The sequence below is a fragment of the Brachycentrus maculatus genome, unplaced genomic scaffold (genome assembly GCF_059751285.1).
Source record: "Brachycentrus maculatus isolate JH-2025_06_01 unplaced genomic scaffold, ASM5975128v1 h1tg000562l, whole genome shotgun sequence".
Taxonomy (NCBI): Eukaryota; Metazoa; Arthropoda; class Insecta; order Trichoptera; family Brachycentridae; genus Brachycentrus; species Brachycentrus maculatus.
In genome coordinates, this window is record NW_028281305.1 from 453,034 (window position 1) to 472,651 (window position 19,618).

Genomic DNA, 19,618 nt, shown 5'->3' on the forward strand with positions numbered 1-19,618 from the left:
CTTTTTATTTGTATGCATGATCCGAACCCCAGGTTATTTTTACATACTGGAAAACCCCTGAAAATATGATTTTCAATTTTTATGCAGCTTATAATTGACCAGTTAATTTTATTCTCAACATTTTGAGTGTGTCTAAATACTTGTTCACAAATCTGGGTTTCCTCCACCTTACATTTTTGGCCTTTATAATTACCTACATATAATTACAAATAACTCGTAATTGAAGCTTAACCCAGAATTTATGAACCAGTATTTCGACGCACTGAAGATATTGGAAAAATTATACAATTTATATTATTTTTTGACATCTCATCAAAGATGAATAAGAATATGGAAGTCTGGGCATTTACGGGGCTGACGACCGTCATAGGCTGGTTTAAGTGATCACTTTACATACGTGTAACATTCACCAATTCTACCCATTATTCACAACCACACTACTCAAATTCTTGAAAGTTCTATATATGTGAACCAGTTTTGAAACATTGTTCTTGAATTACTAGAACTTTACTAGAGACATCTATTAGTGAGATGAAAAGAAGCTTTTCATTAAGCAGAAACTCTTTTTATTAGTATGCGAGGTCCGAATTCTGGATTATAATCACACACATGAGAAACGCCAGAAAATATCATTTTCATTTTCTTTGATGAGATGTCAAAAAATAATATGAAAATAAGTCCTGTAGATAATTGGAGATAATTCAGATTTTGTGAACAAGTATCTGGACACACTCAAAATGTTGTGATCATACAATTTATTTGCAAAAACATTTGTGTAAATAAATGTACAGTTTTCGCTTAGTAACAACATTGTCAATTTGAACCCGGATACAATCGCATTTTGATATCTCCCGAGATATGTCGAGGAATCATGACATGTAAATTTCCTTCACGGGAATGATTGATTTAAATTTGCGTCAAACGTCAATTAAAAAAGGAGTATCCCATATAGGATTGACGTTTCCTGGAATAAATTTACCATTCCTTATAGGATATTCAAATGACTGACACCATAAATGGGAAATTCAAGGGATAACAAGGACCTATGCCTTCCCGTATGGTTTCTGTGACTATGATATGCGTATGGTATGGTATGCGTTTCCGTCAAAAGTGTTTTGCATATTATTATTTTTTAACCCTTATCCGCACCCAATGGTGCATAGGGTACTGCATCGTAGCAACGCAGTGTTATCTTGATCGTTGATTGCATGAAGGCAAGCTGATCAGCCCTCCGCTTCTTGTACCAGTCCGGGGTGTTATTAAATAAATATGAGAGTGAAAATCACCCGTATTTATTTTGACTCCCTTTGGAATCGAACCCGGGACCTCAAACACGGTAGCCAGACTTTTACATGTTAACATAATTTTTTTTGTTTCTTTTTTTCCAAAATTGTATGTGAACATGCAAAATGTACATACTCGAGCATAACATACTCGTATAAATATTTTATTTTTTGTCTCGGCATTCCCTTTGTGGTAAGACATGATGAAATTGTATATGAGAACACTTGTTTTTCACCACTTGAGTTATGCTTATTTTAACGACTAGTTTAGGTAGCTAAAGATGCTTCCATTTACGGGTCTGAATGTATATATTTATAGTTATGTTATAACTTTTTTTTAAATGCTTTATTTTAATCTGTGTTGGGAACATGAGGGATAATCTAGTGTGGGCCAATCAGGAACTTGTCAGCATTTGCTCATTGCTGGGAGGAAACCACGTAAAACTCCTCAGGAGAAGCCGGACTGGTGACTGTCGTCAACAGGCCTTCCGTTCCACTAGAAGAGGGTTCGGCATTTAGTGTCTTAGCTTGGTTTATGGTACCAATGTCCTTCAGTAGTTTTATCATGTATGATAACATCTCTTGTGAGAGTTCCTTATAAACTAACACGGATCCGATGTCGGATAGGTCCTTACCCAGGCTCCAGTTTTATTTTAATCCATGTTGGGAACAGAAGGAATAATCTAGTGTGGGCCAATCAGGAACTTCTCAGCATTGCTGGAAGGCACTCCATATTGGTTTGATATTTACTGGAATTCATTTACCAATCCTTATAGAATATTCAAATGATCGATACCATAAATGGGAAATTCAAGGGATAACAAGGACCTACGCCTAGCTATGAGATTTCTGCATGTTTGCATCTGGAATGCATCCACGTTATAAGTGCACTGCATAGATATTTAGATTCGCAAGCCTGTTTCCTCTCTATAAGGACTGGAAATAATTAGATACATGAATCTCGTTCCACTCGCACCGCTATGTATGCATTTAATCGCACATTTTATGGCAGAAATTTAGTAAGAGCAACAGTTTATCAATTTCAAAAGCAAATACTTCGGAAAAGGTATTTTGTTTTGTAATACAGCACAAAACTAATTAGTTTGAATTATACTTTATCCATATACTGAATACCAGTGGCGAGCGTTTCATATAGGCATATAAACAGTGCAATTTATTTATTTATTGAACGGCTAATGCCTTTAACATAAAACATATATACAATATCTAATATATAAATACACTAATGAATAAACTAATAAGATAAACAAAAAGTCTTAAACATAACATAATAATAAAATAACAATTATTAAGCACTGTTAAATACACGTCTCCTTCACACACTATCAGCGAGCAGCGGGAGAGAGTGAAACACAACGTTTAAATTTATCCATTTTAACATGGAGAAGAAATGTTGAGAAAGTACAAACATTAAGGTGGATAACAATATATTAAATAAATCTTTACTTCCAAAAGCATTTCATTTCATAACATAATAATAAAATAACAATTATTAAGCACTGTTAAATACACGTCTCCTTCACACACTATCAGCGAGCAGCGGGAGAGAGTGAAACACAATGTTTAAATTTATCCATTGTAACATGGAGAAGAAATGCTGAGAAAGTACAAAGTACAAGGTGGATAACAATATATTAAATAAATCTATGCTTTCAAAAGCATTGGCTAACATGTGAAGCCACGGAATCGGAGAGAACATGGCATAGTTTGCATTATGTAAAAATACCGCAAATATAGATTTTTGCCTAGTACCTCTTCGACGCACGTTAAGCTTTATTTGATTTGGGAGATCAGGGCTGTCCAAAAATTGGTAATTTTTTTTATATAACAGGACTAAATCAGTAATTACCCTTCTATTACTAAGATTTATTAATTTATTACCTATCACATGCAATCAAATGAGGCATATCCTTATATCATGCGATCTGTTTCTGATCTACCCACCTCCATTATCCATTTATAAATAGCTTTTTAATACTTAGTTTCGTTATTTAATTATTAATTTGTATATGGGATGTCCAGTATTGTTTGAAAGATGTAAGTAAGTTATTCCAGTTTTTATTTTATTTTATTACTTATTTTATAAAAATTCCCATATTGCACAATGACCGATGTAAAACGTGGTAAATTTTACTGATTATTATGTATTTACGATGTTATGTATTGTTTCAAAGATATAAGTAAATTAAATTAAATTATATAAAATTAAATATCTTTGTTTTCACCACTTTTTTATTAATACATTTAACCTACCGGTTTCGACAAGAACCTTGTCATCATCAGGGTTTATTTTAATTCTAAAACATTAAAATACTCTCAACAAAAACTTCCACACACTCCGTAAAAATCTTAAATATTATTTTTATCATTCAATGCATAGCAACCCCAAATAACAGCTAATGGAATCACCCAAAAACAGTATGAAGCCGCGCACGCATACAAATAACATTTAGGATTTTTACGGAGTGTGTGGAAGTTTTTGGTGAGAGTATTTTAATATTTTTAATGTTTTAGAATTAAAATAAACCCTGATGATGCAAGGTTCTTGTGGAAACCGGTAGGTTAAATTGTATTAATAAAAAAAGTGGTGAAATCAAATTTATTTAATTTTATGAAGTTTTTAAAATGTGTCACAAAGTATCTGTGGAAAATATTCAAGAAACAAATTGAATTAAATAAAGAATTTAGAATTAAAATAAACCCTGATGATGCAAGGTTCTTGTGGAAACCGGTAGGTTAAATTGTATTAGTAAAAAAGTGGTTAAAACAAATTTATTTAATTTTATAAAGTTTTTAAACTGTGCACAAAGTATCTGCGGAAAATATTCAAGAAATAAATTAAATTAAATAAAAATAAAAGTCAAACGAAAACATCCGAAGAAAGATTAACGATACAACCGTCAATCTTTCTTACTTTCTTTGGCCGCTCGTCTCCCTTTAGTATCGCGTTTCTCGGTTAGTTAATTATCGAGATCAATGAGCAGTCGTGAATCGACAGGTAAATGGAACTAAATGGAATATTCTAGGTTAGCGGCAAGAATAGAACCGTAAACCGTTAAAGTCCCACTTAAATTAAGAGCACAATGCTAGAAATTTCTCTAAATTACATGTAATAAAAAATGAAATAAACAAGCTGGTCGTTTATTGCGTAATAGAGCGTGTACTCTCTCACTAGTAATACTATACGGCTGTCCAAACTTAAAACACAGTAAGGGACATTTTTTTGTAGTACGTTTTTTTGCATTTTTGGACTAAGTAAAATCTACTTAGTCCAAAAATGCAAAAAAAACGTACTATAAAAAAAAGGTTCCTTACTGTGTTTTGAGTTTGGACAGCCGTATAGGTAATACTCTCAATATTATTAATATTAAAAGCATTAACTTTGTGGTAAGTCATTTTTACTCATTTATTTTTTTACAAAAATGTTAATAATATTAGTATATAACCACTCGCCGAGATTTTTATGTCTACCGGTTTCGAGACGTACCCGTCTCTTCGTCAGGACAATCAGTACCACAGCATGCAAACAATACCACACTTCACCACCATAGCACCATTTACACACTTAAAACTACACAAAATGTTTAACACGTGCGATTTTTGGTCGACCCGAAGACCAACATGCACTAAAGTTTCAGGACAGACATGCGTTACGAGCCAAGGTTAAACATGCACTGAAAATCATGATATATATTTTTTAATATTTATTAAATATAGTATTTAGTATGACCTTTTCTACTGCTCATTGATATGAGATCCTCAACCAACTATACATTTATTATTTAAATTCAGATGCAGAACCCTTTTTTCACACAAATTTATATCAAATCATGCCTAAAACCTTTACCATAACTTACCTGTTTTTATTATTAAAATACAATTCTGATTACAATTTTTTTTCATGTGTAGAATTGGTGAATGTTACATGTGTATAAAGTGATCACTGAAATCAGCCGCTGACGGTCGTAAGCCCTGTAAATGCCCAGACTTTAATATTCTTCTTTATCTATATAGATGTAAAAAAATAATATAAAAAATATATCCTACAATTGCAGATAATCCAGATTTTGAACAAGTATTTGAAAACACACAAAATGTTGCAAAAAATGTAGTTTCTTCTTAAAAATTAATATTTTTTCCAGTTGATCGGCACGTTCGTGGTCAGCTTCGCGGAGGAGGCGGACGTGACGTCAGACGCGCCGCCGGAAGGGTACTATGCGTTCGTGGAGTCCCCGAGCGCAGTGCCGCCTCGCGTGCGCGCGCCGCCCTACCGCCACATCCAGTCCGACTGCCCGGGCATCCTGGAGAAGCTGGGAGCCAGTCCGCACAACCTGTGCGGGGACCTCAACAGGGGGCTCATCCCGAGGAACCCCATGGGCCAGGGAAACAACGGAGAACCGTACCCATTGTAAGAGACAATCTCTTCTTATTATTCCTGGTTCCATCTCAACTTGTCGTCTTTGTAGACTGGTGAGGTAAGCCTCCCTCGTTCTCAGGTTACATGTGCTTCTATCACAGGTAACGTCACCTACACCATGCCTTCGAATCATCATAGCAAACTTCTTTTTCCTGGCTCCATATCAACTTATCGTCTTTGTTGGAGTAGGTCCTTCTATCATGGACAACATTACCTGGACTTTGTCTTCGAATCATCATAGGAAGGCGTACTTCTTCTTCCTGGTTCCATCCCAACATATCGTCTTTGTAGATTGTTGTGGTAAGTTCACTTTGTCCTCAGGTTGAAGGTCCTTCTATCATAGACAATGTCCCCTAGGCCATGCCTTCGAATTATGTTATCTTTCTGTGGCATCCATGATTTTTTTGTCTTCCTCTAGATGTCTTTCGAGGAAGATCCATGGCGATCGTCTGCGTTACAATATGTTCAGGTTTTCTGTGTTCTATGTGCCCGTACCATCTCAATTGCTTTTCCTCTACTTACTATTTATGTAAGCGTGGCAATCGCCTGCTTTACAATATGTTCAGATTCTCTATATATTTTGTCTCTAAGAGATACTCCAGCTGACCATTTAAGTAACTTAGAATCATTGAACTATAAATGTGGATTTGCTGAAGGTGCATGTATGATCGATTTGATGGAACAAAACTATGGAAGGTATTATCTGAGTACGGGAGTAAGCAGTAAACTTCTCCAAGGCATTGCATCCTTGTATGAGAATAGTACTGCATGCATAAGGGAAAGTGAATCAATGTTATCTGAGTTTGACATCTCTAAAGGTGTTAAACAGGGATATGTTATGTCGCCTTGGCTAATTAATCTAAACACGGATGATTGCAGTCTCAAAGGCATTTTATCTCCAATATTGGAGAAAAAACGATTGATTTCACTGTCTATTGCCTTTTGTATGCTAACAATGCTGCGCTTCTTGTGATAGCAGCGAAGATCTACAGGCGCTGGTATCAAAAGTGTATTGTAAATCACTTTTGATCCCAGCTTCATCTCTTCCATATACTTATGGAAGATTGTTTGCAAAGATAAATTGATGTACCTTTTATTAATTTCTGCCTACTCCTGTGGGAAAGCGGCGTGATGTGGTTAGTTAGTATGTTAGTTATATAACTCATTAATCGATATACATTTTGTTTCAGTGAGTTGATCCGTAATCACACCCTAAAATTCCTGTCGAGGACTTTGCCTATCCTGAGAGCTGATGACACTCTTCCCAGAGTAGCGCAATTACAAACTACTGCTGAGGACGCTTTGGATACCTTTGGCCATAACAAGTAAGCATTTTCTCTAAAAAAACATATAAGTAACTGAAATATACAATATTTTAGGTGTGTCCAAATGCTTGTTCACAAATCAGTGTTTCTCCACTTTATATTTTGACATTTCAAAGAAGACAAACAAGAATATGGGAGTCTGTCATAGGTTGGTTAAGTCATCACTTTATATACGCGTAACATTCACCATTCCACCCATGATTGACAACCACATAACTCAAACTTTAGGAACTCATCTTGAAATGGATTATTTTATGGGATACGGCTGAAAACATGATTTAATTTCTTTATGCAGATTATAATTTTACCAGATTATTTTATTCACAACATTTTCAGCGTGTCCAAATACTTATTCACAAATCAGAGTTACTACACTCAGGGGTTATGTTTTCTGTAAATACCAAGACTTCCATATTCTTCTTCATCTATGTTGAGATGTCGAAAATGTAAAAATAGTTCCTTAGCAGAGAAATCCAGATCTGTGAAAAGTATTTGGAGACACTAAACTTTTATACTTATAATAATAAATCCCTTACCGCACCCCAATGGTGCATAGGGCACTGCTTCATATAAATGCAGTGTTATCTCGATCGATTACACATGAAGGAAAGGTGATCAGCCCTCCACTTCAGGTACCAGTCCAGTGTAATATTGAATAAATATTAGAGTGAAAAAATCACTTATATTATTAAACCCCCCTGGGTATCGAACCCGGGACCTGCAGAACGGTAGCCGAGCATGCTGACCATTACACTATGTAGGCGGACAAAATACTTTATACTTTATACATAAATTTATACTTAAGTATCTCAAAAAAAATGTTTTTATAACTAGTTAGCTACACTGTTTATGAAGTATTCTAGTTTATTTTGTATTTCAACGAAGGCTTTTCTCCTTATATTTTAACTAATTAACTATAGCATCAACACCTACCATGGAGAGAGGGAACGAAGAGATGCTCCTGTAGAGGATGGTCCAGAACACAGAGGCATAGAGACTAATACTAGGGAAGGGAGGAAATTCTGCGACGGAGGAGGCGTGTGAGTACTACGACATCCTTCATATTAATCGCTTAGTATTTAATGAAACTTTATTTTTCTTATACTTCTTCTTGGTGAAGACCTTGTGGTCTATTTTTAAAAGGGATTAGCTCCTGCGATGTCGATTCCCAGCTGTCAATCCATCTCTTTGGTGGTCTTTCCGGGAGTTATCTATCTTGGGGTTGATGACTCCCGAGACGACATTAAATATGTAATATTTTATTAAAGATTATTCATCTTTTGTCTGATATTGAATCACTATTTGATATCTTACTAGCTTAATATTGATTTAAGTGATCACTTTACACACATGTAACATTCACCAATTCTATCCATTATTGACAACCACACTACTCAAATTCTTGGAAGTTCTATATATATGAACCAATTTAGAAACTTTGTTCTTTATAGATGTCTCTAGTGAAGTTCTAGTGATTCAAGAACAAGGTTTCTAAATTGGTTCATATATATAGAACTTCCAAAAATTTGAGTAGTGTGGTTGTCAATAACGGGTAGCTTAATATTGCCCTGAAAAATCCCAAAGGATTTTAAACTTGGAAGTATAATATATTTACTTGTTAAAAATTACTAACTGCTTTGATGTTTATTTTCTTGCCAAGCAAAAGTGACCTAAATGGACCTCCTGAACATTTTACGTTTTGTTAGTTGGTCACTTTCTCCTGTACGACTACGATATACATACTAATATAAAAATGAGTTGATATGGTTTGGGCATGTGGAGAGAATGAGTGAAGAAAGAACAGTAAAACAAGTTTATGAGGCGAATGAAGAATGTAGTAATCTGCATAGGAAGGATTTTTAAGGAGGTACTCGCAAATGTAGAATTATGTACGAGACGTTAATTAAAAAAAACATATATTGGATTTTTTTAATATGCTTAGAAAAAATATTTTTAATCATTTTTTAACTCCTTAGCATGATTTTGTTTCAATCCCCTATGCACCACTGTAGGTAGATACTAAATAAGATAAATTTATTTTCTTAAATGTTGTTTGCTGATACTTTGTGGCACATTTTATAAACTTTATAAAATAAAACTCAAATTTTGTTTTATACCATTTTACTGGTCAAATAAAAGTGGTTAAGAACAGTGTTTTTAGTTTTATTTTATAAAATAAATTTGAACCTCGTTTAACATTATTCTAGGTTCTGTATGCTGTACAAAGCAATCAATGGAGAATCAGGTCAAAGTACAAAACCACTCACAGCAGAAAGACGAGATGAGCCCCAGCAGCAAGCGTTACAGGGTCAACCTCCTCAAAGGTTAGAAGGGCCACCGACACCATGTCCTGCGAAGGTAATATAATTTTTATCTTTTTAACTTTATAAAATGAAATAACTTTGTTATAACCAATTTTTTATTAATAGAATTTAACCTACCGGTTTCAACAAGAACCTTGTCATCATCATATCTGAGGAAAACATTCAAGAAATCTTATCTTTTTTATTATTATTATTATTTTTTAATTTATTTATCGAAAAACCAAAAGAATATTTAACAAAAATAACATAATATAATAAAATAAAAAAATACCATTCCACTTAAGTAATAATTAAGGTATTCACTAAGTAATCTAAAAATAAAAATAAACTGTCATTTACATAAAAGTATAACTACATAAGAAACTTACAATTACATGTTTTAATCAAATAATAGAAATTTTCTTTATCAATTAGTAAAATAGGCTAGTTGATCTTCTTCTTTATGTGTCATATCGGGTCCTCCCTAGTTGACCATCACTTGAGAGAATGTATCCTTGTCTTGGAGAGCTCTGATCCTAGTCCAATCTCATATATTCCAGAGCCAAGAGATCTACCTTCTGTCCACACCTCGTCGAACCTCTATTAGATGTAATAGCTCATACTTGTCTCCTCTCAGCACATGCCACAGATAGGACACCTTCCAGACTTTGATATCAGTCAGCAACTGTCTTTCCACTCTTACTGTTTGGAGCACATAAGCGTTGTTAAACATATCGCTCACTCCCAGAAAATGCCCAAAAAATGTTCTACATATCCCAGCAAAAGCGGCATAATTTTAATTTAATATTTACCCGCTACAGGGCAGAAAGTGATGTTTTTGCATTTTAAGAAAAGGTATTGTTTAATTTTATTTTTAAATATAATAAATATTTTTCAAATAGAGAAAAAACCCTCAGGTTTTACCTACAAAGATCTGTTGCACAGAAAAAGTTCAAAAAGTGGATTGATATTTATTTTTAATACATTTCATTATATTCTTATACTTTAAAAACGATATCCTGAAAAATCAAGTTTTTTTATATGTGAAATTGTTGAAAGGAGTGAGCGATATCGGTCCATGATATGCAAAGTATTCTATGATGCAAACACATTTCCAATATTTCTAACCAGTTTAATGAGTGCTGATATTGAAGGTATATGATTCAAATGAACAAACATGGTACACAGTCTCCCTGCCCTTTCTCTTTGGAGCACATTTGCCTTTAATGACCTTTTAATTTAAATTATTACAAACTAAGAAATAATACTAAGCTAATGAAACCACTAATTATTTGTTGTGTTATTTCAAGGTTGAATATGCTACTCCAGTCTTCGCCAAGAACTATCAGGGTGTTTGGAGATACGTGGTACAGATTCCATACGAAGGGTACTTCACTCAAACAATTGAAGTCACAAGGTAATTTAACACACATGATAGATCTTCGCCTCTTCCACATACATGCATCTCCTCATTTATACCCACCGATTATTTCCAACTCCTGACCTGACCACACTCAAGTATTTGAAATACTTAATCATGCCAAGTCTTTCTTGGTCCTCTTTCGCTTCCATCACCAACCAAATTTGTCTCATAAATTTGTATTGCCTTTCTTTCTTCACTCATTCGATTCACACGTCTAAACCATCTCAACACATCTTTCTTAATTTTACCGATAATGCTAATCTCGGCATTATATTCTTTCCTTATATCACCATTCGAATATTTAGCGTTCATCATTTTGCTGCACATTCAATATTTTAAAATTGGATAAAAGAACTTTTTGTACAAAATTGTACATTAAAATATCATTGCGATGTCAAAAACACGTATTTGTACGTTGGATTCCATTACCACGTCTGTATCAAAATTTGAGCAGCGTGGTTGTCAATCATGTGTAGAATGATGAATGTTATACGTGTATAGTGATCAATTAAACCAGCATATAACGGGAACTTGCAAATATCCAGACTTCCATATTCTCCTTAATCAATGTAGAGATGTCATCTCAGCATTGATATCTCAAAATAGATCAAGAAGAATTTGGAAGTGTGGATACTTGCAGGGGTTATTATCTTTCATAGTCTGGTTAAGTTGATCACTTTACACACATGCAACATTCACCATTTTACAATGATTGACAAGCACACTACTCAAATTTTAGGAGCTCCTAGATATATGATCCATCTCTTAAGTCCATGCATATGAGCTCACAATATTCATCATCGACTACTATGTTTGATTGAGAAAGCTTTTTATTTAACGCAGACCCTTTTTATACTACATTTTGAATGCGTCCAAATACTTCCTCACACATCTGGATTATCTCCAATTAGGAGTTTTTTATGCATTATTTTTTGACATCTCAGCGTTCTTAGGCAAACCAAGTCTACGACGGTCGTAAGCCCCGTTAATGCCTAGACTTCCACATTCTTCTTCATCTATGTCAAAAAATAATGTAAATGTTACTGCTAACAGTACCGGAACACTTTTGACGAGGAAGACGGAAACGTGCAAATGATAGAACGACACCAATATATCGAAAATTACAATACTCATTAGGGCGAGAAAAACAAAGCGACACCAGTATAAAAGGAGCGAGCGTGACGTATACACGTTTGAATTTTAATCTTTATCTGAGCACACAAATATTGGTCCTCCACCCCTTATATACGATTTCAAAGGAGTAACATGTGTTGGGGACAATATTATAAACAAAATAAAAGTCGATGAACTGAGTCTCTTTGTTCTTCTTGCGTACATTTATGAATGCTATTTTAAAAGATAAATTATTCTAAAAAATACACAGATTTGGAAGAAACAGTAAGAGACCATCTTATTTGGATATATTGTGTATATTGTGTTTTGTCCGCCTCCGTAGTGTAATGGTCAGCACGCTCGGCTACCGTTCTGGAGGTCCCGGGTTCGATTCCCAAGGGGGGTAAATATAAATATAAGTGATTTTTTCACTGTAATATTTATTCGATATTACCATGGACTGGTACCTGAAGCGGAGGGCTGATCACCTTTCCTTCATGTGTAAAACGATCATGATAACACTGCGTTTATAAGACACAGTGCACTTTGCACCACTGAGGTGCGGATGAGGGTTTGAAGATTTTTTGACATCTCAGCGTTCAGGCAAACGACGGTCGTAAGCCCCATTAATGCCCAGACTTCCACATTCTTCTTTATCTATGTTGAGATGTCAAAATAGAATGTTAGAGATCATCTTATTTGGATATATTGTGTATATTGTTGTTAATGTTTGCTTGTTTGTGAAGGTGTATGCAGTCGAGATGTCACTATCTAGAGGGTGGGTGTCTCAGCTCACCCCGTTGGGTGTCGCTGCTGGTGGCGGAGCTCCACTACCCCCGAGCGGTGCTGTCGGCCCCCAACTACAGCAAGCAGAGGGCCCCACTGTCCTCAGAAGCCACGACCCCACCCCCCGTACATGACTTCCAGGTACCCTTTCATAAATACATCAATCAGACACTGGATACTTCAGCCTACCGACGACATATCAAGATTATAGGTGTCCCAACTTGAGATGAAACATGTATTCTACTTCTTTTTGACCTATCTCAGGCAACATTGAAGCGATGGGAATCGTATAATAAAAAATGTAGTGCATCACACAACACAAAAACATACTACAGTGGATTATTCTTGTGATGCCGTTTCCCCACAGGGGTAGGCAGAGAGGATGGAACGCCACACTCTTCTGTCCTGACATACACTCCTCGCCTTGTTCACATCCATACATCTAGTCATACATGCCCTCCGATTACGCATACTTTTGACACCGCCAGATTTTAGGTCTGATCGTGCCAAGTCTTTTTCGGTCGTCCTCGTTCTGTTTTCTCTCTAACATTCGCCACATATATTTACTTAGTCATTCGCTCCACATGTCCATACCACCGTAAAGAACTCTTCCTAATCTTTTCAATTATTCCTCGTTCAGCCTTACATTCGTTTCGTATATCTTCGTTTTTAATTCTGTCACACGATGATTTTCCACGCATTCGTCTGAGGGAGCGCATTTCAACAGCGTTCAATGAGTGATAATACCATATTGTGTATTGCTATGTTTTCGGAGCGCAGCACTGGTCATTTTGCCTTTGTATAATTAGAGATCAAGTTGACACTGCATCAATCTGAGGCGGTATATTATAAACTATTTGAATACGGATAAATATAATAAGAATAACATTATCGGTGGATTTTTGGAATTGGCTGTAGATTTATCAATTGTTATTGTATATTGTATTGTTATAGCTGTAAAAATTCCAAATAAATCATTTTTTTAATGGCAAAATACATATTTTACAGGCCTACCAACAGTACCTGCAGAAGAGAGCCGGACTCCAGGCTCCGTCTGACGATGCTCAGCTCAGTACAGACAAACCTCCGCACTGCGATGGCCATGATGAACTCGGGTGCTTCCAAGTAACATCATTTTCAATTATTTATTTTTTTAAATCAGTGAATGTGGTTGGTAGTAGAAGCAGGGGAAGACGGAGGAAAACTTGGCATGATCAAGTATGTATTTCAAAGCATGTGAGCAAACGAGACCATTATAGCCACAGCAGGATGGATGTAGTCCCCGATGCATACCCAGTGGACGAAATCATTAATTGACTTTATTCTTTTCACTGTTTATATTCATAGTTATTACTTTTTTTATTTGAGGCAAATGTAGTATTTAATCATAGTAGCAGAAGAAGACCAATGAAAGCTTGGCATGATCAAGTATTTCAAAGCATCTGAAACTCACCAAACGAGACCATTAGAGCCACAGCAGGATGGATGTAGTCCCCGATGCATACCCAGTGGACGAGATCATTAATTGACTTGATTCTTTTTACTGTTTATATTCAAAGTTATTATTTTTATAATTTGTGGCAAATGTATTATTTAATCATAGTAGCAGAAGAAGACCGATGAAAGCTTGGCATGTTCAAGTATTTGAAAAAATGTGGTCAGGTTAGAGTAGGAATAATCGGCGTGTACGTATGAGGATATGCATGAATGTATAAGAGGTGAAGATTGTGTGCAAAGACCACCATTCGTACATCTATCATACGTCGTTTTGCCGCACATTCGTTTGAGAGATTGCATTTCAAAGATCAAATTCGAGTTCTCGAGGGAAATTACAATTAAGAGCACTTGTGATTTACAGGTTCGGCTTTATTACGATTGGTTCCTGGTTCCCGGCTCTTGCAAGTGCTGGAGACCTGACTACTTCGCCAGATACGTTCGCAGGAAGAGCTCCAGCCCAGATCTCTAGATACATGTCTATCGACGAGGATAAACCATATGTTATTATAGTTAAGGACACAACACATGGCAACATTTTCAGTTTTAACTTTTATAGTATTTTCAACTTTATGTTAAATGTTTTTGAAAAAAACATTTTAAACGACTATCTGTAGCTTGTTAAAGTATTTACAGAAATGATTAAAGAAAACACTTCGTTTTTTACCACTTGAGTTTTATTATAGACTACATGTTTCAGAAGTTAAACTTCCATCATTCAGGTCTGTATAATAACTAAAATATAAAATATAAAATTGTTCTATAAATAAGGAGAGGGGAAAGTAAGGAGAAGGGGTTAGTCAAGGGGCGGAGTTTGAAAACAAAACTTTACTTTCCCCTCTCCTTATTTATAGAACAATTTTATATTTTATATTTTAGTTATTATACAGACCTGAATGATGGAAGTTTAACTTCTGAAACATGTAGTCTATAATAAAACTCAAGTGGTAAAAAACAAGTGTTTTCTTTAATCATTGTAACATGTCTTACCACAAAGTTAATGCCGAAACAATAAATAAAATTTACAGAAATCATTAAATCGAGCAACACACACGTAGCTTCAAAGCATATAAAGAAATTGCTCAAAAGAGCTATATAGAGCTTGTTAAAATGTGTTAATAAATCATTCAAAAGTAAATGTAAACTGCTTGTTTATGATTTTTAAATAAAATATATAAAGAAATTGTGTAAGTGTATCAAAAGAGATATATAGATGTTGTTAAAATGCGCAAAGAATTCAATTAAACATATATGTAGATTGCTTCCTATGGTTTTTAAAATAAAATCATCAAAAAGCTTAAAAAAAAAATTCAGATAACCTCAGATTCGTTCAGAAAAGTAATGAGAAAATGCAGAATTTTGCTAATATTATATTTTCAGCACCTGCACAATTTCAACAGTATTTAGTTGAACTAAAAATATTATTAATGGTTTGTTGAAAATGATCGTTTATTTAAGATAATATTAAAAAGTTAATTTTTTGTAAATACATAATATTTTTTATATCGTCAACACTGAAGTCGCTAATGTGCGAAACTATTGTGTCGGGTTGTGGTCCCGTGGTTAGTGTCGCGGACTCTCGAGTCAGAGTTTCTCGGTTCGAACCCACTCTACAACAATTTGATACCTATTTCTAATAATGAGCTGCTTAGACTCACAGAAATAGTATGAAATTGAAGTATTTTTGTAAAAAATAAAAACACAAATATTTCTCTTTATTAAAAAAAAAAATTTGAAAAATTGACTTTTGAAGTTTTGGATTTGTATTACAAATCAATTACATCAATCTCCATATTAAATCTTTAAATCGGGATGTCAAATTTTAAAAAAAATATTAATTTTTGAGGTGAAACTTCTTAAGGTGGCGATTCGATAATCGATAATTAGACAAGAATTGATAGTGAAATTTCAAGGACGCATCACGTTTATTAGGCACATTTCGTATAAGATAAAAGACAGATGTAACGGTGAGAGAAGGAGAAAGAGTGCTATACATCCAGACGCCACGAAAGTAAAGCCAAAGAGATCGACACACATAACGATAGAAAGCGATAGAATAAGATAGTGTCGCGCATGCGCGCGTTGCAGATGTACACGTCAGACGCTATATATGAACATTGAGGTAACCAGGTGTTGTGAAAGTAATATTAATCATTGTTTTAACAGACTTAACGAATCAACCACACAATCCGGAACTGTAACAATCCGTTATCTGGAAAATATCTTATCATGGACATATATCTCATATTTTAGTAATCGCAGACCATCAATTATATTATGTCACTAGTATTACCAATTGAAGCACCTATCAATGACAGTGTAAATATGGAATAAGCTTAATATTTTTATGATGCTTTTTTTAATATTTCGTTTGAGATGAAAAAAAACATTTTAAAATAACGTTTTTTTTTCAATATCTCTCTCTCTGTCTGTCTCTCGCATTGAATCTCTCTTATTCTTTATTTTTTAAGAAGTTTCACTTCTATCACTTATACAGTACTGTTAAACGCACATTAACGACATAGGAATTGGCAAAGAGATATATTTCAATGGCATTATTTAATATATAAAATTAAAATGTGTAAGACTTGGCACGATCAGATCAATCAGAACCTAAAATCTGGCGGTGTCAAAAGTCTGCGTAATCGGAGGGAATGTATGACTAGATGTATGGATGTGAAGGAGGCGAGGAGTGTATGTCAGGACAGAAAAGTGTGGCGTTCCATCCTCTCTGCCTACCCCTTCGGGGAAACGGCGTGATGGTAGTAGTAGTAGTAGTAAAATGTGTATCCTTTTTACTAAAATATTTTACATGAATTTTACGAAAAGGGTCAAATTTATACTGTAGAATATCTAATATAATTTAATTTTAAGTGATCTCTTTCAAAAGTATGTCGTTTATACAATGTAAATATTTTTTCTACAGTTTACATGTTATTATTATCCAAACACAATACTTAAAGACTTAAATTATAACATATGTTTAAAAAATAGAGTATATTTTTAATATATTTATTTATTAATTGATTCGGGAAATATAGTTGTAAAAATTTGTTTGGTTTGGGTGGAAAGGTCTCGGGATAAATGTCAAACAAAAATAAAATATTCACAAATAAAAAAGTGTTTTTATTTAAATCGTAGACCAGTTATTTCAGTGTCATATCGCAGAAAGCATAAAAGTATTATAAACTATATAAAATGAAACAACTTTGTTATTAACCATTTTTTTTATTGGTACATTTTTTCCAACCGGTTTCGACAAGAGCCTCGTCATCATCAGGGTTAAACATGTACTCAGTGGTTAAAAACAAAGTTGGTTTATTTTATAAAGTTTATAAAATGTGCCACAGAGTATCTGCGAAAAACATTAAAGAAAATGAAAGTATTTTATTTATTTGTATTATATTTCACCTACAACATTTTGAGTGTGTCCAAATACTTTTCACAAATCTGGATTATCTCCACTTGGGGAGTTATTTTCATAATTTTATATCTCAACATAGATGAAGAATAATATGGAATTTCATTAATTGATTCGGCAGTCACTTTGTGGTAAAATCTATCGATTTTTAATTAATGTTTTACTTAGTAAATACCACAATTTCTTAAGATCTACTGTGACACGTGTTTCGATGCATTCCGCATCATTTTCAAACACCGTATACACGTGTCACAGTAGATCTTAAGAAATAGTGATATTTACTAAGTAAAACATTAATTAAAAATAATATGGAAGTCTGGGTATTTACACCTTATCCAGCCTATGACAGGTCATAAGCCTTGTGAATACCCAGATTCCCATATTTATTCATTCTGATGTCAAAATATAACATATACATTTTTATATTAACCTTTTAAAAAATATTTAAATTAAAATTTGAAATAAAACAATCAAATGAGATTTCACAAGTATTTATTTAACGAAAAAAAATACAATATGCATTACTTTGCATGTCATAACTGAGTTAAGTTTTTTTTTTAAATATAAAATAAAATATTTTTTATTTGCCACACATCACAAACAATAATTATTAGGTAAGTGAACAAATTACTGAACCTACTTTTTAATATGTGAAAAGAATGAACAATGAGTGGTATAATAATTTTAAAAAAAGAGAATAAAAAAGTAGTATAAGAAATGAGTTAAAGAGAATTATAATTAAAATGATAAGTAAAAAAGTCCATACAAAGAAATTCCAAATACCTATATTAATTTGAAGTGATGTGTGTAAATAAATTAAATGCACATTGCAAAAGTATGTAAAAAACATATGTCTTAATTTAAAGATCCATACTTAATACTATAAAAAAATACATTTACTGTTCAAAAAAATGTAGGTAAATGTATAAAAAAAGTAAAACAAAATTAGGAATAAAAAATAGTGTAGGAATGTTGTCACTGAACCTATTAGATAAAATAAAAGTAGATAATTAAAATAAAAAAGGTTTGCCACTGCTTAATTATTTTAAAGTGATCATGTAAAAATTAACTTACCCACCACCTAATAGTAATAATAATAAAAAAGATTTAAAAGTTTTCAAGTAAATAAAAAAAATATGCAAATTATCTTTGCAGTTTTATACTAAAAATCAACTAAAAAACGACGTTGCCAAAACCACGGCACGTTTTAATATTATAAAATGAAAAATATAAAAAAAAATCAGAACTTTGTTGGCAAAAATGTAAAAGTAGAATAAAAATTAAATTATCATCATACACAAAAATGGAAAATACAATATGCACAACATATTTTATTTCATTTTTATGTAATTAAGGAACAAATAAATTTTAGCGATTTCATAAAACTTTGTGTGACCAAAATCTAGAAAAACATGAATATTAAATTTTTACAAAATTATTTAGAAATTATCATAATATGCACCATTATTTAAAAATAATTTTCTGATATTATATAAAATAAAACGATGAAATTAAAAAATGCAAGAATTAGATTAATAATTATTTATTTCGCACACTGATAATTGGCTGAATAATTTATTTTCGAAAAAAAGTTAATATTTTAAAAGAATATTTTAAAATTTCTTTTCCATAAAAAATTCAAATACATTTAAAATATTGTTGAAAATTATCATTTTTTTAATACGATGCATTTAAAATTTTCATAATGAAAAGTGTAATATTTTGAAAAACCAAAAAAATAAAGTATCTTCTATTATAATTTTGACCACGAGCCAACTGAAAAAATTGTAGTAAAAATACAGAATTATCTTTGTAAATTTTACTATCTTATTAAATAAAGATGATTACAATATGAAATAATTAAATCTCAGATAAAGTACCTGCCTACATGAAGTCGACCTCGTGACATTTGGATGTCGCGTCCGCTACTCTACCAATTAAGCTGAACAGTCACTTTGGTGGAGAAATTAATAATACCAAATATAATATTTTATTTATTGTTTCGGCATTGACTTTGTGGTAAGACATGTTA

General features: G+C 33.2%; 1 protein-coding gene across 1 annotated transcript in view; it reads left to right on the forward strand.

Moving 5' to 3' along the window:
- LOC148301447 (uncharacterized) overlaps window positions 1–17,935 on the forward strand; it is a 29,514-nt gene extending 11,579 nt beyond the window's left edge. Inside the window, exons 2-9 of the mRNA XM_088273238.1 lie at window positions 5,447–5,712; window positions 6,912–7,046; window positions 7,967–8,086; window positions 9,254–9,404; window positions 10,660–10,766; window positions 12,632–12,812; window positions 13,680–13,796; window positions 14,530–17,935. Coding sequence (XP_088129364.1) covers window positions 5,447–5,712; window positions 6,912–7,046; window positions 7,967–8,086; window positions 9,254–9,404; window positions 10,660–10,766; window positions 12,632–12,812; window positions 13,680–13,796; window positions 14,530–14,637 — 1,185 coding nt within the window. The 3' untranslated portion in view covers window positions 14,638–17,935. The remainder of the gene's footprint in view (window positions 1–5,446; window positions 5,713–6,911; window positions 7,047–7,966; window positions 8,087–9,253; window positions 9,405–10,659; window positions 10,767–12,631; window positions 12,813–13,679; window positions 13,797–14,529) is intronic.
- The last annotated feature ends 1,683 nt before the right edge of the window (window positions 17,936–19,618 follow it).